We start from the raw sequence: 26,554 nt of genomic DNA, 5'->3' as shown, positions 1-26,554 counted from the left end.
GCCCATTTCTTTCTTTCTTTCTTCAGTGCTCTTGCTTTAGGTTTAAGGTCCATAAAACCGCCTCCAATTGTAAGTTTCATAAGATATCTCCCTACATTTTCCTCTAACTGTTTTATGGTCTTAGACCTAATGTTTAGATCTTTGATCCATTTTGAGTTAACTTTTGTATAGGGTGTGAGATATGGGTCCTCTTTCATTCTTTTGCATATGGATATCCAGTTCTCTAGGCACCATTTATTGAAGAGACTGTTCTGTCCCAGGTGAGTTGGCTTGACTGCTTTATCAAAGATCAAATGTCCATAGATGAGAGGGTCTATATCTGAGCACTCTATTCAATTCCATTGGTCGATATATCTATCTTTATGCCAATACCATGCTGTTTTGACCACTGTGGCTTCATAATATGCCTTAAAGTCAGGCAGTGCAAGACCTCCAGCTTCGTTTTTTTTCCTCAAGATGTTTTTAGCAATTCGGGGCACCCTGCCCTTCCAGATAAATTTGCTTATTGGTTTTTCTATTTCTGAAAAATAAGTTGTTGGGATTTTGATTGGTATTGCATTGAATCTGTAAATCAATTTAGGTAGAATTGACATCTTAACTATATTTAGTTTTCCAATCCATGAACACGGTATGCCCTTCCATCTATTTAGGTCTTCTGTGATTTCTTTTAACAGCTTTTTGTAGTTTTCTTTGTATAGGTCTTTTGTCTCTTTAGTTAAATTTATTCCTAAGTATTTTATTCTTTTAGTTGCAATTGTAAATGGAATTCGTTTCTTGATTTCCCCCTCAGCTTGTTCATTGCTAGTGTATAGAAACACTACAGATTTTTGAATGTTGATCTTGTAACCTGCTACTTTGCTGTACTCATTTATTAGCTCTAGTAGTTTTGTTGTGGATTTTTCCAGGTTTTCGACGTATATCATATCGTCTGCAAACAGTGATAGTTTTACTTCTTCCTTTCCAATTTTGATGCCTTGTATTTCTTTTTCTTGTCTAATTGCTCTGGCTAGAACCTCCAACATGATGTTGAATAATAGTGGTGATAATGGACATCCTTGTCTTGTTCCTGATCTTAGGGGGAAAGTTTTCAATTTTTCCCCATTGAGAATGATATTAGCTGTGGGTTTTTCATATATTTCCTCTATCATTTTAAGGAAGTTCCCTTGTATTCCTATCCTTTGAAGTGTTTTCAACAGGAAAGGATGTTGAATCTTGTCAAATGCCTTCTCTGCATCAATTGAGATGATCATGTGATTTTTCTACTTTCATGCTTCTTTGATTACTGTAGAGTTGCAGTAAGTTTTAACATCAGAATATGTGAACCCTCCAAATTTATTCTTTTCAAAGATATTTTTAGCTATTCCAGGTCCTTTATCCTTCCATATAAATTTCATGATTTGCTTTACCATTTCTATAAAGAAGGCTGCTGGAAATTTAATTTGGATTATATTGACTCTTTAAATCACTTTTGGTACAATTGACATGCTAACAATATTTAGTTTTCAAATCCGTGAACTTGGGATGCTCTTCCATTTATATAGGTCTTCTTTGGCCTCTTTTAGCAATGTTTTGTAGTTTTCTATGTATGACTCCTTTACATCCTTGCTTAAACTTACTTCTAGATATTTGATTCTTTTAGTTATAAATGGAATTTTCTTGATTTCTTCTTCAGGTTGTTCATTGCTAGCATATGGAAACACTCTGATTTTTACATGCTATTCTTCTTTCCCTGCCATTTTGCTGAATTCACTTATTAGCTTTAGTAACTGTGTTTTGTTTTCTCCCCCACTATTTTCTATAGGTAAGATCAAGCCATTGGCAAATAGGGAAAGTTTTACTTCTTCCTTTCCAATTTGGATGCCTTTTATTTATTTTTCTTGCATAATTACTTTGACTGGAATGTCCAGTAAAGTGTTGAATAATAGTAGTGACAGGACTTCCTTGTCTTGGTCTTGATCATAGAGGGAAATCTTTCAGTCTTTCACTGTTGAGTATGATGTTAGTGGTAGGTTTTTCATTTATGCCTATATTCATATTGAGGAAATTTCCTTCTATTCCTAGGTTTTTAAAGTGGTTTTATCAAGTTGAGGTCTGGATGTTGTCAAATGTCTTTTCTACATCAGTTGAGATGATCATGTTTTTTCCCCTAATTCTGTTTATTGCTGTTTTACATTAATTGATTTTCTTATGTTGAACTATACTACATACCTGGGTTAAATTCCACTTGATTTGGTGTAAAATTACTTTAATGTACTGTTGGATTTGGCTTCTCAGTATTTTTATTAAGGGTATTTTGTTGAGGATTTTTGCATCTATATTCATACCCTTATGAATACACTACTTATACACTACTTTGTAATCTTCTTTTCTTGTGGTATCTTTTTCAGGCTTTATCATCAGGGTGATGTTGGCCTTAGAGAATGAGTTAGAAAATGTTATAATAAGCTGTTTCCTCCTCTTCAATTGTTTGTAAGAGTTGGAATGTTTTGTAAAATTCACCTATAGGGTCATCTCATCCTGAACTTTGCTTTGTTGGGAGGTTTATTATTTTATATTCAAACTCTTTATTAGTTATTTGTATTTTTAGATCTTTTATTTCTTCTTGAGTCAGTGTAGGTAGTTTTTGTGTTTCTAGAAATTTGTTCATCTTTTCTGGAGTGCTGTAATAGCTCCCTGCGAGTAGCTGAATTCAAATAGATAGGGAGAGAAAGGGGCAATGCATGGTCAGTTTCTCCCTGAAACTTAACTCATCACATTCAGTTGCCCTCCTCTTGTGAGATGGAGGAGTGGGGAGGAGTGGGAATCAGGGCGGTGTTGAGGGAGTAGGGACAGAGACCAGTAATGCTACACTGCTGGAGCTCCCTCCAAATGAATGAACACAACTGCAATGGGAGAAAGGCACCTGGCTGCACCACCTTGCAAACATTGCCCGTATGCAATCACTCACCACTCTTGGGGCAAGGGACCAATAACGATCAAGCCCCTTATTATTATGAGAATCATGGCAGATGGGATAGAGGAAGGTGATAGAAGTTGAAATCCTTGCCATAGATGGAATTGCTAAGGTGCTGTGATGGTTGGGTTCTGGTGTCAACTTCTCCAGATGATGGTGCCCAGTTTCTGGTCAGTCAAGCACTGGCCTAACTGTTACTGCAAGGATATTTTCTGGCTGGTTGATAAGTCAGAAGGCTGTTTATTAAATCATCAGTCAGTTGATTACATCTGTGGCTGATTACAACTGTAATCAAGTGAGGTATGTCTCCTGCCAACGAGATGATCCGTTCAGTTGGATTTGATTCAATTAGTTGAAGACTTTTAAGGGAGAAGAGAGAATTTTCACTATTTCTTCAGCCAGTGAGACTCTCCTGTGGAGTTCATGGAGACCCTTTGTCATGGTTAGGGACAGGTGTCAACTTGGCCAAGTTGTGGTACCTGTTCATCTGATTGGGCAAGCGCTGGCCTGTCTGTTACAATGAGGACATTTCATAGGATTAGGTCATGATCACGTTAGCTACATCCACAGCTGATTCCATTTGTAATCAGCCAAAGGGGAGTGTCTTCTGCAATTAGTGATGCTAAATGCAATCTTGGGAAGCCTTTTAAGGAGGACTCAGAGGAGACAGCTGCATTCCTGCTTTGGCTGGTGAGCCTCTCCTGTGGAGTTCATCCAGGCCATCCATTGGAGTCATCGGCTTCGCAGTCTGCCCTGTGGATTTTGGACTCTACCTTCCTATGGTCACGTGAGACACTTTCATAAATTTTATATTTGCAAGTATTCCCTGTTGATTCTGTTTCTCTAGAGAACCCTAACTAATACACCCTTCATTGCAGCCTGCCCTGTGGACTCATGCATCCTCATGGTCATGTGAGACACTTTTATAAATCTCATATTTACAGGTATTTTCTGTTGGTTGTTTCTCTAGAGAACCTTGACTAATACAGATGCATAGTCTTTGCTTTCAAAACCCTGATTCTTCTTTTGAATAAGAAAATGAAATTAGGGCCCAAAAGATGCCAAGTCATGTCCAAAATGCTAGTTTCATCCATTTTGGGAAAAGAATAAATTAAAAATCTTGCCTTGGCCCACAAAACCTTACTCCCAACCCATTCCCACCCTCCAAAAACAACCTCCAAATTTTTATTTGTCAAAGAGCCTGGTGTGGACTATTAATTTCATTTTATGGATGGCTATAGGAAGATTGAGAAAAGATATTTTCCCCATCTCTTTATTCTTTTGGCCTAATTCAGGGATGCTAATACCATGAAAATAGAAAGTTGGAGACCTAGCTGGCCAAACTATCCAGTCTCTGCTACCCCTGCAGGAAAGCAACCCTGATCTGCGTAACTTTCATTTCATATTCTTTGCCTAAACTCCTCACGGTGGATAATTGTGCAGGGTTCTGCAGAGCAGAAATGTTCTTCCCATCACAGGAACAGTCTGATACTGAATGCCCTGGCTGATTAATTCTCCTACCCTGAACTGATAGCCTTTCCAGTTCTCCAAAGCCGTTGGCCTTTTCTGGGTCGAATCTGGTCATCCTTATTACAGCCGATTCACTAGCGTATCATTCTTGAAACACGAAAATCTCTCATACTTCTAGAAACAGGGCTTGATCAGTTTTGCTTGTGTGATGCAGTGAATGTATCTACTTAGAATAGCAATTCCAGGGTTGTTTTTCTTGTTTGTTTGTTTTTTACGTATTTAGGTCATTGATATTTTCAGGAGTGCCTAAATATTGAAAATCCTCTCTTGTACAGTTATTTTGGAGGATGTCAAATGTAAAGATCTTGAACTGTTGTCTTTTTAGAAAATAAATGGTAATATTATGGGCCTGCAGGAAATGGGTATTTTAGGGTTCCACCCTGACCACATTCAAGATTTTAATTGCCTTATATCTGAGATATAACAGATGATTGACAATAAGAGTTCCTAGTTCACCATTACCTGTAAAAACCACATGAGTGTTACTGCTGACTCCTGGGCTCAAATAGAGGGAACTTTTTTTCTATTTTTTTCTGGCACTCCCCTGGCACAGGATGCAATTTATTTCAATGGTTACATTCTCGGCACATCAAGGCACATTTAGGCTTCTTGGACTTATGAATTTGCATTGAATATTTGAGCATTTTAATTAAATAATTTAAAATCTTGTATATAATCCATGGGAAAGATCTCAACACCAGAGCTGGTAAACAGGGTGTATGGGTAACTGGGGCCTCTGAGCAGGGGAAATGGCTTCCCTCTAGGCTGTTCTCAGATACACGAGTCTGTATTACTGAATGGGAGCACAACGGGTTAACACAGGAGGAAAAAAAGTTAATCACCTTTCTACCAGAGAGACTTGCATCATAGATTATATCCTATTCTAACCCAAATTTTCTCCCATCTTCAGTGTGGATATTTTGGGCATGATAAAAAGTGACCATTTACACATCACCTTATTCTTTGGCATTGTTGGCAATGATTGATGCAAACTTAGAGGTTTTCTATCAGTGTTGATAATTGTGTGCTGGCTTATGACCACTGGAAGAGCTGTATTCACTCAGATGTCCCTCTTTTTTTAGAGATATGGAGGTTTTTCATGTTATCTTTTTATTTTGATAATTGCTTCAATCATCTTTTTTTTTGTTTCAGGGAGCAGAGACTTAATAACATTGCTTCAAATAGTTGGAGGAAACAGGGTGCTATCTGAAATGCCAAAACAGGTCATCTTTCATGCTCAGCTGGTTTGGTGTCCTGCAGGCTCTGAAAGTTCTGTGGCCCTCCTGCTTAGAGCTTCTGTGGCTCTGCCTTCAGGTTGAGCCTCTTCAGGCAGGTGGAACAGCAGGCAGGCAAGGGGGTGATGTCCAGGGAACATCTCTGAGCTGATGCTTCGGCTTTGTGTGCAGATGCTGCCAGCAGCATACACTTGTGGCACTGGAGATCTCTCTTTCTCATGCACTCACAATCTCATTCCCATGCATTTCTATCTCTTCATTTAATTCCTTCTGTTAACTACCCCATGGCTATTATTTTTACAACATCCTATATGAGAGAATCTCACTGACACAGCACATCTTTTTATGCCAGTCCATATCTCAAGCCACTGGCCTTGCCTGAGTATTGTCTGTTCCAGGGAAAACTGCCCAATCAGCTCTGCAGGGGCACGTGATTCATAGGGCATCTGCTGGCATCGGGTGGACCCACTCATTTTCAAACAGTATTCCTGGGAAGACCATCCTAATTGATCGCAGTTCTCACCGGAGTTCAGGTTGCATTCCAACCCTAAGTCAGAGAGTTCCCTCATGGTAGGATTGCCATCTGAAGGCTATGTGCAGTGGAGGGAAGTACGGGAGAGCTCTGTGGGGATCAGGGGTTCCTAATCCTCACATGTCTACACTCCAAATGACAGTCACCCTATCAATGAAGTCACTAACTTCAATCATTGTGATTTGCAGAATTATTAAGGAGTTGAATTCGTTTAACATGTCCTTTCACTTGTTTCCATTCTAGTAGAAAGGATGCTATCTTTATACAGACAATCACACACTTCCCTAAACAGGGAAGGAAAGAGCTTTTGTGTTGCACCCTAATTGAAGAGGTGTAGGATGGGTGGTCCTTAGGGAGAAGGAGATTTAAATGAATCTTGGAATGGTGGAGGAAGCTGTACCTATGACACAATCATGCCTGTGAAGAACTTGGAGTCAATGAAGAAGACACACATGTGAAAACACGCAACCTCTGGCTGCTACCAGAGGTCTGCACAGAGTGCCAAAGGGAACAGAGGGCCACAAAACCCAGACTGGGGAGTCAGGAAGGCTTCTTGGAAGAATGACTTTTTTAGCCAGTTATTGGTGGGAATGTAGCCATTCGCAGGTAGGGGGTGAGCTAGGAGGTGTTCCAGGCAGAGGGAACAATGTTTGTAAAGGTAGAGAGGCAAGATGAGTTCTGAGAGACTCAAGGCTGTTTTTTGTTTTTTACTTTTCTCTTACGAACATTCTTAAATCAGTGTAAAAGCCTTTCATGATCTGTTACCTAACTGTTGCCATATATCATCATCTGAACAACATTTGCTCTCCTCATACCCTCGAGTCTCCCAGGATGGGCACTGACATGCATTCTCCAAGAAGTGGGTTCCACACAAGTCCCCTGGAATTTCAAGGTCACCCCAGGGAGATATGGAGGTAGAAGGCGAGAGGCTTGAAATAACTGAGTTTATATGACTAGTTTACCTGAAAAGAAGTTGAGAAATCTCTGAAATTTGACTGAGTTTTCCCAGAAGTGGCCACTCGATGAAAGGGATAGAAATTAAGTACTGTTTAGAATTTAAAAGTTGAGTTTTTGCGTACCTTAGCATGTGGTTTATAACATATATACCCATGACATTCTCAGAGACCCCAAAATGTTTTTGTTAAACTTTTTGAACCAAAAAGTTACTTTATTTAAAAATGCAACTTTGAACACAGAGTTCAAAATGTAGAAAACACATCGTTTAAAAAATGTCAAAATTGAGACCTAGAGAATCGAATAATTAAAGTTCATCGAGCTGATAGCACCTAATAACTGGCCTGAGATATCTGAATGAATTTTCTGCCATCTGTCCTGAAAAGTTTAAGAATGACTACTTAGATTTTTATGAGAGAGGACAACCCTTCAAAGAAACTAAATTACAAAGGATAAGAATAGGAAAGTAGAGAAAAAGAGAGTAAAAAGTGAGAATGAACCAAGGGAGAGAATAATTCTAAAAGTTATTTTGTAAATGGTTCACAATCAGTTTAGTGTCATGCCTTTATAGAATAATGAAAACATCAGTGGGTATATTTTAGACCTGATGTTCTGGAGAGGCCCTTTTCTTACACTGTGTTTCTATTTACTTCCTCAGAAATAGCAAATGTACTCTGTGGTTATAAAAATAACAGAAGTTAAAACTCCATTTTCCCAAAGAAAATATTTCAACACTGCCTTATGACAGTAATTATTTTACTATATTTCTTTAATCTTATTTCAAATAGGTAAATTTTGTGTTTGTTCCCTTTGTGGAATTTTCTTCTTGGACCGTAGCTTATATATGTGATATGGAGATGATAGATAGAAGGATAGAGAAGCATGTCTTGATTAGAAGATCTTGGAAATACCTATTTTTACTCTGCCCTGCTGTACACTAAATGCTCCTGATACAGTGCTTTGAAAACTGATGGGGGAAAAAAAAAGTGTGCAGTTGACCCATAATTTCCATTATCTTCCATTATAAAATAAAATACTAATTAGAACAGAAAAAAGTGCTTATTACAAAGTATAATAATCACACTTTAATATATTGACAAACCTTTTAATGTTACAATTAAATTAGAACACTTCTCTGATAAGACAATCTTATTCAAACTAAGATATAAGGTACAGATATAGTGAACTTTTAAAGTATCAATCTTGATGTTTGATATTTATTTCTCTTACAGGCACAAGACAGATGAAGAAATATGCATCACATTACTCTTACATTCAGTCTAAGATTTTCACCTTAAGCTCAGGGAAAATATTAATAGAACCCCAGTAAATTAAAACGCATCTTTAATATCTAGTGCTATACAATAAGGTTAATCTACAATAAAAATATATTGTAAGGCAAATTAAATTTAAATGAGATATTTTGCAAAAGTCTTCATCCACTTAGAAGGCACTGATTAACAAGTGTGTTACAGCTTTATTTCTAGGTTTAAAAATCGAATGAAATGTTCTTAATCACACTGATATTTTTTAAATGCAATCTTAGTCGGGTTCCATACAGTAATAGTTTATTTTCCCAGGATTGCCAGAAAGCAGGTAAGAACCAAGAAGAGAGGAAAACAGGCCCCTAAGTTATTAAGCTATTGGTCAAATATTTACTTTACCAAAACTTGATACATTTATGAAAACAATCAAAACATTTTCTTTTACTTTACAGAGTTCTAAGTATCTTGATTATCTCATTTGTAAATCCATAATAGTCTCAAATCTAGTCTAAATTACAAAGGCACCACACAAAAAACATTTTTATTATATTTTGAGTTGCATCAAGTACAATTAAAGCAGAAGAGAATGCATATATAATGGATCTTTGCAGAGGATACTAGCTTAGTACTATCTTCTTTTATACAACACATTATTTGTTATCACTTGTCCATACAGTATATTCTGAACACTTACTTTATATAAAATAAATAGAAAAACCGTTATTAAGGTCGATATATAAGGTAAAAATTTTAAGGTCTCTAAGTTTAAGTGACTCCCCCCCCTTATATATTTTTGAAAGCTCACAATTTAATGACAGTTGTGTGTGTGTGTTTTAACTTTTATCTTCTACTTTCTTCAGCCTTGTACAAACCTGAGCCCTGAAATAGGACCTAAACTCTTTTTAAATTAGATATGAAGTTCATTATCTTCATTCAAATTGATTGTTGGCTATTGACAACTTCTGAAATGGAAGAAGGCTGGAGTGATACCTATAAAAGCCCTGAAGAGAAACCTGAAGAGGCTACTTCTCAGGAGGAGGTCTTAAAATAGCCTTGGTAGGTATAAAATGTTCTAAATAGTTCAAGGTGGGGGGGTGGTATTGACTTTTAGTCCTACCAACTTCTGTAGCAGGCTGTGAAGATGGTGAAGTGATTTGTGAGTTTCTTTGGAGGCGGGGTCATTTTGTCTTTTCTTTATGAATTGATCACTACTTGTGTAGTAAGTGCACATTCAGCACAGTGGATTTTCTGAATGAGGATCTTAGTTATTTCAAAAAAGATATTTTTCCTAAACTGTATTCATATTTTTTACTATATTAATTAATAAATGTAATATTAAAACAGAGATAATCACTTAGAGGCAAAAACAAATTGAGATTGTAACCCATCGTTTGAAGAATATAGATCTTTAAAATATAATTTGAATAACTTTAGTAAGAGCTCACATATTTTCTTTCGCATGCTAAAAACAATGTTAAGTAGAGAACGTCTCTTTTCTTTTCCTAAATTAAGGACAGAATATAATGGAACAGCTAACTAAGAAAATATCAATATTTAAAGTATATTATAGTCAAAAGGTAATAAAAGTGCCTAAAACAATACTACTAAATAGTATATTTTAAAATGAAATTTGATATTCCATCTTGTCCCTTGGTGTTCTCATGCTCAATTTTACCCTATCTCTGGCATATTTTAATATGAAATATACACTACATGGAAGAAATAGAAACTTTTGATCTTCAAAGTATTTAGGATTATTTTACTGATTTATCGATATTGTAAAAAATTCTGCAGTAATGTGGGCAGCTCAAGCTGTGGGATAAGGTGCAATCTCGGTCTTCCTATGTAGTTTCGAATACAGAGTCGGCAAAGTTGGCAAAGAGAGCTTGGGGTAGCTATAAGAAGACATGAAAGTTTTTGTTAAAGTATTTATTAATTAAAATCAAAACGGGTGTTTTGTATGAAAGTAGGATAGTATGACCACTCTACTAAGCAAATTTACATAAGCACTTACATTGCTTTTATTTATGAGATTTTATAATTGAGATATATTCTCTCTATATATATTCTTCAAAGCATTATAGTCTTCAGTTTCATGAAATTATTGTTGCATTTAAAGTCTCAGGAACAAATTTTGCTTTTTGAATAAAATATCAAAAGCCCCCAGAAATGACAAAAGAAGAATTTTTGAAATCTGTATTTGTTTTTCTTAACTTTAGTATGCCATGTAAGCCACCTCAAATTTTATCATACTGTGCGAAGCTTACATATGAAAGTATTTCCAGATTATTTTTCTAAAACATTATAGAAGGCACGTGCTCTTAAAAATGATGTGTTTCCAAATATTAAGTAGCAAATATTAAATCAGAACTATACATTTGGCATTATCAAAACTGAATATATGTAACCTAAAGGATACGAAAGTTTATGTAAGATGACAAAAGAAAATTAAAAACATCACGGTATCCTCTTGATAGATATAATGTAGGTTAGAAAATTACCTACTTCTGCAAAAATATTCCAAGGTTTTATACCATTGCTATTTTGCAGGCTAACAAAAGATCTTTAAATTTCCATATATTTCAGGCAAATGTCTTCTAGTGCTTTAAATGTCTACATGCAATCTTACCTTCATGTTGAAGCAGTACTCTTTCCACCGAAGTGTTAGAAGTAGCTACATCTATGGGTCGCAGAAGGTCTGTATTTTTCGCATTGATATCTGCTCCAAATTCTAGCAGTAAGTTTACAATTTCTGTACTGGATTGTTGAGCAGCAGCGTGTAATGGGGTATCCCAGTATTTGCCTTTCTGTACATCAGCGCCTATATGCAGACAGAGAATGACAATAAATAGAAAACTTGTAGATGAGTTAAGTTAGCTGAGTCAAGGGAAGGTAAATGAATAAGGGTACAAAAGGGGCCTCAACTCTATCAATACTGATTATCTCTTCATATATACATGCGTACTTGACGAAATAGTAAGGCAGGACATCTGTATGTTGGGTATACACATTTGTTATATTGTCGTCTATATGTATCTTGGAAGTTATCAAAATAAAAAAGATGTTTAAAAAGTTTAAACAGTACTGTAAGTAATCATAATAAGTAGTATAAACAGTGCCCATTTAAGTTCAATCACATCTATTTTCATCAAGGTTGATGGCTCTTAAAATTATCAAGAGCTTATTGCTTTATTCTTCATTTATTTTAAGTCAATAGAGCTCTTCATTTCTTGGAAACTCATAAATCTAGCTACTTCAGCTATTTTGCTTAAATGTACATGGATTTTCCCGTCGCTTCTCACTCATGTAGTTTAAGTTAATAATTATAAAGGCACTGAGTATCTTAAGCAGAAAAGACTTTATATTTCTGCAATCAAAGTAACTTTTTAAAAATGCTCATATCAAAACAAAAACTCTGAATTACCTGTTGCATCATTATTTTATCCTCATGCAAGGCCGGGAGCATACAGTCCACTCAGCATGTGCACATTGAAAAAATTATCTTTAATATTGTAAAGAGTCATCCTATATTTTTAGTACATAAATGGTCACAATACCTAGAAATGGCTACCAATAAAAATGCATAAGTGCTTTTCAACTCTGTTTTCTGATACTATCTGTAAAACTAATGATGTCTCTAAGAAGCTGAACATATTGAGTCCCTTTTTAGCCCTTCTGCTCCTTTCATATTTCAATAAATGTAATTTTTTTCAATATTTTTTATCAACTATAAAATGTTTAGTGGAAAAATGACATTCCATAGCAAAATAAAGACTAGAAAGCATCAACTATGTTGATTATATCAATTTTATGAGAGAACAGTGTCTGAAAAAACAGCATCAACAATTACCAACAGCATGTTCACAAATATTTTCTACCCAGTCAAAAAAATGTTCAATGGAAAAAATGATATTCCTAAAAAAAAATAAAGAAAAACAATAAAGCATTTGGTTATACCAAATTTATGAGAGAACATGGCTAGAAAATAACAATCAACCAACTATTACTAACAGAACTCATGTGCAAGACTCTTTTACTAGGTATAATGGGAATAAAATATTAGATACAGACCCTGCCTGCAAAAAGTTTAAAATTAAACCAAGATAATATGAATAACCTGTATCATATAAGGGATTACTGAAAGTCTGTCATTATTTATTAAGGGCCAAATGACTATCATAAGCAATAAGTATAACAGAAATTCATTCATTCATTTTATAAATAGTTTTAGCACCAACCACATGAGAAGCATTGTGTTAGAGAAAAGAGACTGCTAGAAAAAAAAAGATGATGGAAAAAAAGCCATAATCTATGTCTAAAGGAGCTCCCAGTGCAGTGATGGGAGAGGTCACTATGGTCTCAAGAGGTCAGAAAATCTTCTTGAGAGCTAAAGCAGGACCTTGAGGAATGGTTTGTTTCAAATAGTAGAAAATGGACATTTCAGGTAAGCACGACAGAGAGTCTGTAAGTTTTTATGGTTGGTAGAAGACAAACTTATCTAAGCAATCACTGTCCCTAACATTACTTTTGATGGATTTACTCATAGATATCCACATATTTGGCAACATTATATTCAACCTTGAATATCTTAATTTCTTAACCTTTTATAAACAGAGCTTTGGGACTATCATATACCCACATGTCTGTTCATGTTATACAAGTAAAATAAGAGAATATGTGTGATCTTTGAGATGAAGTGGAGTTACAAAGAGTGAGGTTCATTCTTATTGCCTATTTATGTATATATGAGAATACTCACAATCCGAAAAATTTTAACCAATGAGCTATAATTTTTAAAGAAGCTTATTTAAAGAAATAAATATGGGCCTAAGTTATTGCTTTTGCGTACAGAGAGAATGGAAAAGATTTTAAAGAAAAATACCAGCATAGAGAAGTTTCCGGATGCAATGGAATTGCTGTGACGTACAAGCTACATAGAGAGGGGTTCCCAAATGAGGAATGTCTTGGTCCACATCTATGCCCCAGGATATCAATATTTCTAAACATTCATGGTGACCTGCCAATACAAAGGAGAGATGAATTTACTTTTATTTAATGCCCACCCACCCCAAACACCTCACCCCATGCTTTTTCCCTGCAATGCTATTTATTGAATGATAAACGGAGCACCGCATACTGCTAACGGAACTTTCTTCCCTTTGTCACCTAATCCCATAAGTACCTTTACTGGTGGCCTCATGAGTGGGAGAAGGAAGACATGACTCCAGCTGGGCTTTGGCACCATATTCCAAAAGCAGTTCTGCACAGCTTGTACTGCCTTGCGAGCACGCATTGAATAATGGAGTCACACCATCGATTGTGAGCGCATTTACCTAAACCAGACCAAAAAGCTGAGAACCATCATTTTTCAAAGTTATGCGATCTGTTAACTAGAGGAGTTGGGAAAATATGTGCAGTAAATATACACATCATATTTAAGTCCAGACGTATCAAGAAGGAAAACTTTAACAACTTAAGAGATAATAGAAATATGATGGGGTAGGAATTCACACAAGTGAATCTACAAGTAGCAAAAATCATGAACATAAAAGAAGTCAAGAATCAAACAAAAAGTAATATAGTAATTAGGAACTTTTCAATTAGGGAAAAAAGCGAAGAAGGAAAAAAAATGCAATGGGCATGAAGGTTGTGACGAGACCACTGCTTGTAACAGTTAAAATTGGTAACTCTGCTTCTGATCATTTATTTAAAGAAAATCATCCAAAAATATGGACGAGCCTATAGGCATAAAAATGTTCATCTATTGGGATTTAGAGTAGAGACATCAGGAAACAACCTAAAGAATATCAAATATTCTAACGCAGCATGCTACCCAGTTTTGCAATGATTAGAACTTCTTTTTGTGCACAGCGAAAGCTAAGGCAATTGAGGAGCTTTATTTTGACACTGCTTTTTTGAAGACTATCGAGAAAGAAGGGGAAAAGGCAAAATGAGAAGTCTGATTCTCTTAGGCAGTAGGATTGAAATTGCTCGTGTTTTTAGGAGGTACCTACGTTAGCGCCAGCTTCCAGCAGAATCCTAGCACATGCCACATGGTCTCCAAGGCAGGCTTCGTGCAGTGGGGTGACATGGTCTATGGTTACTGCATTTACGTTATAGCCCTAAATAGGACATGAAGAATTTTGAAAGGTGAGCAAAAAGTTACATAAAACCATCTGCTTAAGGTGTCTTCAGAGAGTGATCTCAGGGAAATGAGGTTTAAAGCTTGGCAAAGATTCCCAGTTCAAATCCAATGACTCAAGCAAATAGCAAGACTCTTTGTAGCACCATCAGACTTAACCCTAAGAATATTGTTTTAACAGACTCTGCTAAGTTTTCTTTAAATTTTGCTTTCTTAATGTTTTTGGTTTTTATGGGTTTTTTTTTTTTTTTTACATTTGTCATGAGCATGTTTTTTAACAGGTTAAATTATATTCCATCTTACAATCAAATCTCACAAATGTCTTCTTTTACAAAGAACAGTACATATATGGCATAGATGATATAAAATTAAGAATTCGTAATCTTTTCTACCCGAATTCTAGTTGTAAAAGCATCAGTCTTCCTAATAGCCATTTTTTAAAAATAAGTCATTCTAAGTTTACTATATAGAAAATCTCAGTACTTTACTAATTACTCATCTGCACGTTCACATTCTGTATATTATCTCATTTGTGGTTGTTGTTTTGGTTTTTTTTTTGGTGGAACTAAAGACTATTTATAGGCTAGGTCATGTGTCTTTGACTGGGGCTGTAAAATTACAGGCCAACTAAGGCTGGAGGAGAAGACTTAACTGTAGTAAGTTGCTTTGTGAATTTTTGTCACTAAATAGATGTTACTAGATTATAAGCAAGTAACTAAGAGCCCTGGCTGTGGAGTCAGACTTGAGTTTGAATCTTCAGTATACATGCAGTAACTGTTTCTATTTGGACAAATACTTGAGTCTCAAAATTTTAGGTTTATCATGAAGATAAAATGAGAGGATGTGTGTAAATCATTTAGTACCTGGATTTAGAAAATGTTCAATTTTCTTTTATTTATATTCAATTAAAACTAAACATTTTCAAAAAATGTATTCTAATTAAACTAATGACACCAAGCTAAATTAATGCAAGCATTATTAGAATGTGAGCTTCTTTGTCTTTCATTGTCTACAGACAATATACTAAGCACTGTAATAGGAAGAATTTCTTGGTTAAATTCCCATAATACTACAGACTACAATACTCTGTAATATCATAATGGCCAAGAAGAACCTCAAAATGAAGGCTAGAAGTAGATTATCACCTCATGTTCTTATCACAAGCAAGGGGACGATTTTTAATTTTCCTTAAGTTCAATGATTTCAACTTGGCTAGCCAGCAGTCAACCTTGGAGAGCTAATTCCACCTTCAATGGCAGAAGCATCTGTGCAGGCGGAGACGCTTTTGCTTCAGGCGGTGGGACAGTCTCTGACTCTTCCTGGCTGGCTCACCAGGGGATATCAGATCCACACTGAGAAACATCATGCGACTGTTCTCCTTTCAAAAAACGACCTGGCCCTTTCTATGGGATTGATTACCCTTTTGAAATCACTGTTTACTGTTTTGTTTTTGTTTTTGTTTTCCATCAAGTGACAAGCAAACCAAAATAGCTACATGGCTGTCACGGAACTGGAAGGTCCTATGGGAGCACTTTATCAGATATTCCATTTTACAGATGGGAAAACGAGGCTGAGATAGGCTGTGACCTGGTTCACAAGCCGGGCTAAAATCCAGGTCTTCCTGAGACCCAGAGCACTGCCATAAAATCTTCTTGTTCTCACAGCCAACTGAGAAAATCTCGTTCTCCTTTATATTGTGAAGCCATAGGGCAATGACTTTCAGATCTGGGTGTACATTTTAATCACACTGGAAGTTTAAAAAGAAACTGCACAAGCTCAAGCTAGATGACTTTCTGATACAATACGGAATCTGTGTTTTCACCATCAGTGGTTCTGATGAGTAGGCAGGTAGGTATAGAAATGATTGTTCTACAGCTTCCACGGACAAATCCCCATAATATAGTACAGAGTACTAAAATGGAAAAAAAATGCTTACGGTATCTAGTTTGATGATCTCTTTTTGGAATTTTACAACTGAATTAAGTCAGCAATTAGCTAAATAATTTACACATTGTAGAGTTCAGTATATTTATAGAACGTTTAATAAATAATATATAAATGCAATTGCGACTGCTTAAATATGCCTATCAATGAGCAAATACACTATATAAGAAATTCGAAATACTAAGATATAGGTGAGATTATACCAAAATATTTATAAAGAAGCTTCAAAGATAAATCAGAAACTATCAACTTGACCAATATGAGTTAAAAGGCAGTAGTAAAATTTATTAAAAGCTTTATTATATTTGAGCTAATTTCTTGACAATTAACGTCCTGTGTTTACGGAAAAGGGGCCTATGCTAAGTGATACCCAGTATGTTACCTGTGATAATAGTGTTCTTAGAGCAAGAAGACGACCCTGGCTTGCTGCCTCATGCAGCGGTGATCGATCTGCCCAGGAACCTGTCACAAAGGGAAAAGAAAGGAAACAAAATTCTGTGAGTCAAAGTAACCCTAACAGAGACCATCAGTCCCTATGGAACCGAAATTAGTCAGCCTGTGTTCAACAAAGTGACCAATATACTTATAACCTATACCAAGAAATTTGATTCTTGACCAAAGGATCCAGATAGGTGACATCCAAATCTACAGGGCCACATATGTGTTCTAGAATTGACCTGCCCCAGAGGTAGTATCACTTTTGAATTACCCTCCAAGCAAGAGAAGGACTAAGGTCACTAGATGGGCTGTGAAAACTCTGTTTCATAGTTTTTCAGGCATAACCCAGAAAAAAACAATATGTTTTGGTGCTTTTAACATGGGTATTGGTTGGACTATCCCCTTCCCACACACAGCACCCACCCTACAGCTCGCCCTGCTCTTCCACGCGCTCTCCCCCACCCTGAGATGTAGGGAGCTGCAGCATTTTGCCAAGGAGGATGAGTAGCTGAACCTAAGTCCTGAAGAGTGGGACAGGCCAGGTGGGCCCTGGAAAGAGCGTCTTGGAGCAGAGCAGGCACGCTGTCGCCTGGGTTTCAAATGGGGCTGATAGCGCCGAGGTCTCTCTCATGGGCCGTTGATTCTCCATGAACCAAGGGTGAGCAGGTGGTGGCATGGAGTCCCCTCCAACTCTGCATCCTTGTGGAGAAAGCGCTGACCTGTCACATCCATCCCCACCCTCTACCTGCCACTGCTCACCAAATCCTTCTATTCTGATGTCTTTGCATCTTTCTCACTAGGAATATCATCTCCCTCCATTGGGGAGACTGCTTTTCTTTCATGGCCGTTTGGGGCTGGAAGCAGTACTGTTAATTCTCTGGGTTCTCCTAATGCTAGAAAACTAGTATGAATTATTTTTATGTTAAAACGTTTAAAGAGTGTGCCATAGAAATGAAAACCATCTTCAAAAATCCACCGTTTAAAGTATGTTAAGATTCAGCTGAGTAATTTTAAAGCTTGCCACGTATTTGAGCTGTGAGAAGCCACTTCTGACTGCTTCCAGCTCTGCAGAATTTTAATCCACAACATCTGCAAGCTGTGCTCTTTCCATAAGGCCATATCCAGCACTTTCTTTAACTTCAAATACCTTAAAACTTATTTGAAAAATAAGTTCAGTTTTCCTATCATTCAGAAAATTCTGGAATGGGTATGAAGAAATTAGCTTGAGCCATTAGAGCCTTTTCAAACACTGAACTTGTGTGGTTATCACCTGGTTACCTAGGATTGCAGAGAACCATCCTGTAGACAAGGCACAAATGAACAGCCTTCATTAAATACAGAAGGATGTCACAATTTATTTGGATTGCGATTTTTTTTCAAATGTATGTGATTAACGAAACATAAATTCCTGTAACAGAGTTAGGTCTTCTGGTCATGACCTAATTTCTCTTCAAAAGATACTGAAATCACAGCTATTATCAGCTGGAGGCCTTCAAACGTATTTAAAAATAGGTCATCATTTGCAGCACTTGAAAAAGTTCAAGAACTGTACTCAAAGTACTGAGTGCTATTGGCAGCCTTTGGAATAACAGCCTTGGGGTTGAGCCAAGCCAATTTCTTTAGGGATAACCTGATATGCCTAAATAAACACAGGAAGCACTTACAGAGTCCTCACACGTGCCAGGCACTGTCTGAATGGCTGGGTGTGGGTTTACTTGTTTTAATTCTTACAATGATCCTTTGAGGCAGGTACTATTCTATTATTACTGTTCTTTTCCACTTAAGGAAACAGAGACACAGAGAGCTTAACTAACCTGACCAAGGTCACACAGCGAGAAAGGGGTAGATGTGAAAGTCAAACCCCAATCTCTTAGTTCCAGAGCCAATACTTTTAACTGTAAATCTGCCTCTCAACACACACACACACACACGCACATACACACACACACAAAGCATTTTAGTAAATGGCAATATTGTAAATTTCTCTGAGATTCTTTTCTTATTTCATTGTTGTATTTTTTCTTTCTAATTTTCCTACAAAATAAAACCCTCTCATATAAAGAGTTATTTTATTTCATTTAATTCTTAGCAAAAGTAGTAGACAATTAATATGAAAGAATAAGGCTTGGCTTATAGCAATAGTATGGGAAAGTTTTGACCCATAAAGAATGTAAGCAAATTATTCAAATAAAGGAAATAAAAACTACAGAGGACTAAATTTTTGGTGAAAAATTATAGTTGCTTTAGTGAGATAAAAAAATAAGTGATTTTTTTCATATTTTAATTCTGTTTCTTAGATATTCAAAGAGCTTATTAATTATCTCTTATAATTTAAAAATAAGACCACTCTGATCCAGATTTCCTTTCAGCAGATTTTCCTGCAATCCAACTTCAGGAGAAAAAGGTAATGAAAACCAAATCTTAACAAGTATTTATAAAAAAAAAAAAAAAAAAAGCAACTCCAGAGTATGCCCTGGAAATAGTACAACATTCTTCCAGTTTCTTGCATTAGTGTTTATGACTGACTAATCCCAGAAGAAAGATAATTGAGGTTTAAAATTATGAATATTACAAGTTTCAAAGAAAGACTAAATTACTTTTCCATGATATTACATATATTTAAAAGTTTCCATCTAGCATTATTTCTTGCTTATCTAGAAAAATGAGTACATGTGAGACAGCCAATTCTTTGAGCTTTCAGTTGAAACAAGAGTTACTGTTATTAGTTTTTGTGCATTATTTGTTTCCAGTATGCAAAACTCCTGTATTAAAAGCAGAATTGTAATATTGCACACCAATAAATATTTGTTGGTAAGAGAGATTTTGGTGGCAAACTAACATAAGAAATTGAAACTGTGTCTCAATAAATAAAATAATGAATGCCACCATCACAAAGAATATTATTTAGGGAACAATCATGCTTCAAGTTCTAGCTTCCAGGAAGAAATTCAATGCTCTAAAAATCATGTATCGCCATTTGCTTTATGATTAAAATAAGCAAGCTGACTGCAGAATGAAACTTTGGAGGACTTCAGAATTATCTCAGTTTTCACTGTGAATAACAATAAAAACATATAAAATTATATTAACTACAAATAGATATAATTAGTGAAATCACTATGTTCACTTTAATTTACAGAGCAATAGATTCATAATGATTTAAATATTTAATACTTAAATATATGTTTGAATTTAAGTAATCATGATGTTTCTGTGGATCAATTTCTCCCTGCTGTATCTTGACATCTACTAAATGTCATCATCCTTAATTTACCTCTGAAAGATGTGTGTTGAATTATAAGATACCGATTAATTATCTCTGCCAGTTCTTTCATTGCCACTAGCTAACAGGCAATGATCCAGGTGTTGAGATTGGGACAAGGTTAAAGAAAGGACCCTTTGGATGCCTGCTGGGCTCATTCTTTCCCAGTGCATTATGAAAACCCCAGGGACAGCAGAGCTAACGGTGTTTGCAGCTGCGGGTCACTTGCTATTCCCACCTTCCAGCTTTCCTCCCCTGCATACTAATGTGTTTGTTCATCAAAATGATTATATTACACTTCTGAGCACTCTCAGCATGGCTGGCTGGTGTTAAAAAAAAAGGGAAGAAAAAGAAAAAAAGGGAAAGGGTCATTTAGAAGACAGACCACACAGAGAGAAAAGAAAAAAAAGAAAGGGTTTGAATTTTCCACTTCATATCCCATTCCTCACTTCCTCCCCCCACGGGAGTTGTCTGTGCCTGCTTTCTTTGTCACTAAGACTTAAGTCCACCAGGACAGACAGAGAAAAACCTGAAGTCGGATTTTATGTATGTGGTTTGCTGGTATTTCTATTAATATTAAAATGCCAGAATAATCTGGGAAGGCAAGGAAGAGGAAGGAGTGCCTGAGCCACTCTGGTTTCGGAGCTGCAGATGTTGAATGAAGCGCCCCTTGGGTCAGGCAGGGGGAAAGCTGGTAAGAGTGGGTTGTCCTGCTGTTCCACCAGGTGACCTGGGCCCTGCTGGCGTGTGCGGGAGGGGGAGGGGAGGGGAAGGGGGAGGGGAAGAAGGAGGAGGAGGGGGGAGGGGAGGGGGAGGGGAGGAGGAGGAGGAGGAGGAGGAGGAGGAGGAGGAGGAGGAGGACACGGAGGTGAGGAGGGTGTGATAAACGAGATGGATCCAAGGCCTGAAGTTCAGAGAGGATCCTGGCTTTGCTTCTCAGCATGTAACAGGGACCTTTAGAAGGTCAGCAGACCCCCCTGGGGTCTCATAAAGTGGCAAAAGCACTACCCACGGGGCAGGACTGGGGCGGGGCAAGCACCCAGCAGCTAAGTGCCTGCTATATAAACTATCATGCTAGGGTTGGCTAGGTATGAAGTAGAGTTAACATGAATTTTAGAGGACAATCCTCTTTCCTCGACGGGAGGGAAACCCAAGACATAAATCATAGCATCTATTGACAACCGAAGTGTTTTTCAATGCTGTCGGATTAATGAAACGATATGAAACAGGAGAATGATTTATAAATGCATTTGAGCCAACAATCAACAATTGTAGCTACAGATTTTTTTTCCTTTCCTAAACAGGAAATAAAGCTGTATCAGTCTATTAAAGGAATAAATTATAGGATATGCATGGTATCCAGTAGCAAAGAAATCTTGACATTTGTTATTTGTTTTGAATTCTGCTTACTTCATTCCCAAGCAACGCCATCTCATCTGTTTTCTTGTGAGTCCACAGAAGATGCCTAGAATGAATCTGTAACTATGAGAATCAAAAGATATTATGTCAATTCCAGCTTCTATTCTGAACTAAGTCTTCACCCCTCCGTATTTCCCCCTTCAAAATCTGAAATTTAGCAACTGCAAATGTCTCTTCAAATGTGTTCAGTAGTAAATCTTACTTTTCAATACTGATAGGCTTTATATTAGAAAGATAAATATGTTTTCTCAAGACCATATAACCTATGCATATCTTCAGGTACAACAATTTAGTAATTTTAAAATCATCTCAGCTTTCAATTGACCATCTCAGATAGAGGCAGCACAACCCTTACCAAAAAGATGTTCAGTTGAACTCTTTAGGATAAAGCATTTAATGTGAAACTATTTTACAAAATATCTAACTTTCATCATGCTAGTCAAATGATGTTACAGCCTGGTCTCTCTCTGGCTACACAGGAGGTAACTGCCTATATTTAGAAACAACACTAGTTCCCAGACATCTGGTATGTAATTTACAGGGAGAACGGCTGCCCTGTCCTGTAAACACCCCATTGCTAGAGTAAAAACATTCACATTTCGAGACATATACGGCTTTGTAAGGATCTGTACCATACCTAAATCACCATCGCCCCATGGCACTTCAAGCCAGCCACTTTCGAGGTAAATCCGACTCATACCTTTTGTCATTAGCTTGAAAAAAAAAAAGCACTTTTCATTTGCTAGTTCTGTTCGGCCATTTTAAGGAGCTCTAAGCAACCTGTAATATGATCTTTCATCTCCCAACAGAAAAGCAGCTTTTGATTATCTGACTCATTTTCAAAATTGCCTTTTCTTATTGATCATTCTTTATTTGAGAAATGATTGATGCTCACTTTTTTTCTCCCTACAATAAGCACCCTGCAATAAAATAAAAGGCTTCTAGTTACACCTCTGTCCATTTATGCTTTACAAAGAATTTGCCTTCTTCTTATCTTAGTTCCATCGATGTAAATGGGATGTAGGCTCATCCTAGAGCTAACCTAGTGGCAGTGTCCACGGTTCTGAGATTGGGTTCCGCCCCTCTTCCTCAGTGGTCTCAAAATAGGAAAGGCACAGCACCTAAATGGAATCCCAAGAGAGGGGAGCAGCAGTGACGTGTACATATATGAATCACAGCACAAAATGTATGCACATTTTATACTCTCCTTTATAAAATATTAAATCAACAATCCTGTTCACAAGTAGAGGTGGCTTTACTGTGAAGCCAGTGAAGTTTAAGTTCAGGGCCTCTAGCTACCGTGGACCCTTTCTAAGAAAAGTTCAGATTCCAGTTTTCTTAAAGAGCTCCCCCAAGTTGTATATGTCTCAGGACCAACGATAGCTGGCTCATCCCTATTCAGAAGTTTACAAATTAATTTTAAAAATCACTAGGCTTTCATTGCCTTTTCTCAGGTATTTCCTGACACCAGATTAATAGAGTCACATAATTCCTTGAGGACATCACTGGTGAGAAGAAGGAAATGATGTGTTGCCAAAACCACACTGGGCAGTCTCTTCAAGGGTTGAGACTATCCTTGTCTTTCCATTCTATCATCTCCCTGAAAATGACCTTGGAATAGTACTAATCCTGATCTAGAACCACCAGTTGTGGGGAGCTGCAGATATAAACACTGAATTCCATGGCCACACAACTTACTTTGATTTTTATTGCTCACTGCCTATAAGCCCTTCATTTTCTCATAAGAAAATAGTGGATGGGACTCAGCAGAAGAAACAACAGATAAAAGAGCAAACTGTTGTCATTTATCTCAAGAAAATAACTGAGGTTTAAACCAAATGAACACAGTGGATTCCTATATGGATATACAAAATCAAGAGAGAAGAAGTTTTAAGACTGTTTTCAGAAAATAGTGTTGCTCTTGGGAGAGATGACAAGGTCATCCCACTAACCGACATTGGTAATTGGTGCTGTGGGCAGCATGTGCTGGACTTGGTCATTAGATGAACCTGAGCCCGGATTCCAACACCATCAGTACTTCCCAGTTATGCAACCAGTGATCGTTATTTAACCTCTCTGAACCTCACTCAGTTTTCTCAGCCATAAAGGGAAGGAAAATACAACCTGCCCCATAGAGTTGCAGCAGTTGTAAAGTACCCAGTATAGTACTAGATATATTTGAAACACACAAAAATACAACCTAAATATCATTACCAACAATTATTTCAATATCTCTGTCCCCATGAGTTTTTAACCACATTTTCTAAGCAGATGAAAGGACAACATTTAAGATTATGAAGATTTATCTTCCCTCAATCCTCTTGCATGGAATCTGTAGAACAGTAAATAGTTAGGGGGTGGTTCATACAAGGAAAATTAGCATGTCCATATGGATAACTATCCAATCTATAGCTACATTCCTTGATCTACTTCTGGGTATTCACCTAGATACTCTGCTGGCATCTCAAAACATTTCTAAAAGGAAAGTCATCATCTTTCTCTCAAAACCAGTTATTCCTATTTGCTTCCATATTACTTTAAATGTGGTTACCATTTCCTTCACCAGCTGGCAACAATAATAGAGTCTTAAATTTAAAGGTTATTTTCAAGGGAACTTTATACTAATTATTTCATGCACTTCTTTGCAAAAAGGCAGTTATTATTGGCTAGCTACTTCTTCAGATTCTATTTTTTTTATTCTTATCACCCCAACCTCTAAATATTCGAGTGTTCCCAATGGCTCTCTGCTCGTATCTTTTCTCTATCTAGAGTCTTTCTTGAGTTCTCTTTCAGTCCCGTAGTTACAAACATCATCCATGCATTGAATATCACATTTTTTAAATCTCCAGATCAGTCTTCTCCTCCACATTCCATGCTTTTATTTTCAACTGGTGATTCAGCTTCTTCACTTGGACATCTAATAGAACATTCAAGCATAACATGTCCAAAACTGAACCTTGACTTCTCCAAGCTTCAAACGTGTCCTTCTCCATTTCCTTCCCTATCAGTAAATGGCAACTCCATGCACCCAGGCGCTCCAAGACGAAACAACTCTTTATTCCTCTCTCTCTCATATTCCACAAGCAAATGTCAGTACTGTTTTTTGCTTCTACCATGAAAATGTAATCCAGACCCTAATTATATGTCCCACCCTCAACTACTGCTATTGTCCAAGCCAACACCATTCTCACTTGACTTGTTGTAATAGCTTCCTAAGGGGTCTGTTCGCTTCCATTCTTGCCCTTCCATCAGTTTATCCTAAATGTAGGAGCAAAATGGTTCTTTTAAAGTTAGAGAGAGTCCAGTGGCTTCCCAGCTCACCCAGAGGAATCCAAGGTCTTTGTCATGATGCACACAGCTCTCTGCTCTTCTCGGATCTCGAGTTCTGCCACTCTCCCCTACTTTGCTCATCCTACTCCAGCCATTCTGGCCTCCTTGCTTAAACACACCACTTACACTTCCGTCCACTCTGTGCTGTGATCCTTCCTGAGATATCTACGTGTTCTGCTCAAATATCACCTTATCAGGGAAGCCTTCTTTGACCAACTTATATTAAAATAAATCCTCTCTGTCCTTTCCTGGCATTCGTTCTGTTTCTTTACCCTATTCTATTTTTCTTCCTAACACTTGTTACCACTAGACTGTAAAATCTTAAAATGTGGAACTAATGTAATTTTGTTTATAGCTATAGCCCCAATACCTAACACATCAATAAGTGTTTGTTAAATGATGAACAAATGTTGAAAATCACATTCGTTTTAGAGACCCTTTAGGCTTGGCTGTTCTGATTACTAAATTCATTGGTTATGGAATGTGTCAAGCTTCTTCCCTTCCCCATCATATCTAATTGATCAATAAGTCCTAAGATAATCTTAGAATTGCAAAATGTCCAGTCTACACAACAGTTTTTGTCCACCCTGAAAGCACTTCTGGGATCTTGTCACTTTCAGACTGAAAACATTAATGGCTCCCTGCTGAATACTGTCCAACATTCTTTCCCTAAAATTAAAGATTATCTTCAATATAGATCATATCTTTGTTTTTTTATTTTCCACGACTACCTTCATATACCCTCTGCTTAAACCAAACGAGACCATTTTACCTATTCTCCAAAACAACCTTTTTGTTTTCTTGTTTCATATTATCTGCCCCCTGCCCAAGACTCTTTCTAGTGCTGCAGAGTAACTGAGATGCATCTGCGCTCTCCTTGTATTCCCTGCTTTCTCTCCTTTGCAATTGCTCGCTTGCAGAGTCCTGTGAAGTCCAAACAGCAGAAATCGCTTGAAAATGATTTCTCTCAAGTCAAGAGGTGAATTCCTGGCAGGGGGTGGGGAAGGCACATTAGTGAGGTGAGGAGAAAAGAAAGAGGAATGAGCATAAAGAAGGAGGAAGGAGAGAGAGCAAAAGGAATGGAGAGAAGGAGAGGCAGGGAGGAGTGGCATTGATTTCTCCAGGGAAGGGAAAGGTCTCCTGATCCTAGGTGATAGCAGGAGCCCAGACCCATGCCCTGACCATGGCCTTGAGACGTGACAGACCCTGAGAAACGAGATAGGCCATAGGCTCTGGTGTCCCCAACTTGAGCACAGAATCACATGTCCCAGGCTTGACGTAGAGGCAAAAGACTTGCCAGATTTTTTTCAAAGGAAAAATGGGCCTAGTTGGTGACTTGATCAGCAGGAAAGCTGTGGACTGAAGGTTTTTTCCAATGCAGCCACATTTAGCCCAACCTTTGCAGAAACTGAGGGAGCAGATTGGAAGCGACATCATAGAAAAGATTAAATTCCTAGGCACCCTCGTGAGATGGGAGCTAGAAACAGATTTAATTTGGAAACTAAAGAAATGTGTCATTTGACCATATCAATTTGTAGAGTAAGATTCTT

General features: G+C 37.2%; 1 protein-coding gene across 5 annotated transcripts in view; it reads right to left on the bottom strand.

The window, feature by feature from the left end:
• Positions 1-8,279: 8,279 nt before the first annotated feature.
• The window catches only part of ASB5 (ankyrin repeat and SOCS box containing 5), a 76,309-nt gene continuing 58,034 nt past the window's right edge, over positions 8,280-26,554 (bottom strand). For 3 of the 5 annotated variants that reach the window (XM_077144299.1, XM_077144300.1, XM_077144298.1), the window contains 6 exons: positions 16,938-17,017; positions 14,484-14,591; positions 13,652-13,802; positions 13,352-13,486; positions 11,099-11,290; positions 8,280-10,364 (listed from right to left, as the gene is read on the bottom strand). In XM_077144299.1, the coding sequence (XP_077000414.1) occupies positions 10,237-10,364; positions 11,099-11,290; positions 13,352-13,486; positions 13,652-13,802; positions 14,484-14,591; positions 16,938-17,017 (794 nt within the window). In that variant the 3' untranslated portion in view covers positions 8,280-10,236. The remainder of the gene's footprint in view (positions 10,365-11,098; positions 11,291-13,351; positions 13,487-13,651; positions 13,803-14,483; positions 14,592-16,937; positions 17,018-26,554) is intronic. The other 2 variants (XM_077144301.1, XM_077144302.1) reach the window with 1 other exon arrangement.

The sequence above is a fragment of the Tamandua tetradactyla genome, chromosome 26 (genome assembly GCF_023851605.1).
Source record: "Tamandua tetradactyla isolate mTamTet1 chromosome 26, mTamTet1.pri, whole genome shotgun sequence".
Lineage (NCBI taxonomy): Eukaryota > Metazoa > Chordata > Mammalia > Pilosa > Myrmecophagidae > Tamandua > Tamandua tetradactyla.
The sequence above is the reverse complement of the archived record's forward strand: the minus strand, read 5'-3'. Positions and strand labels throughout refer to the sequence as shown.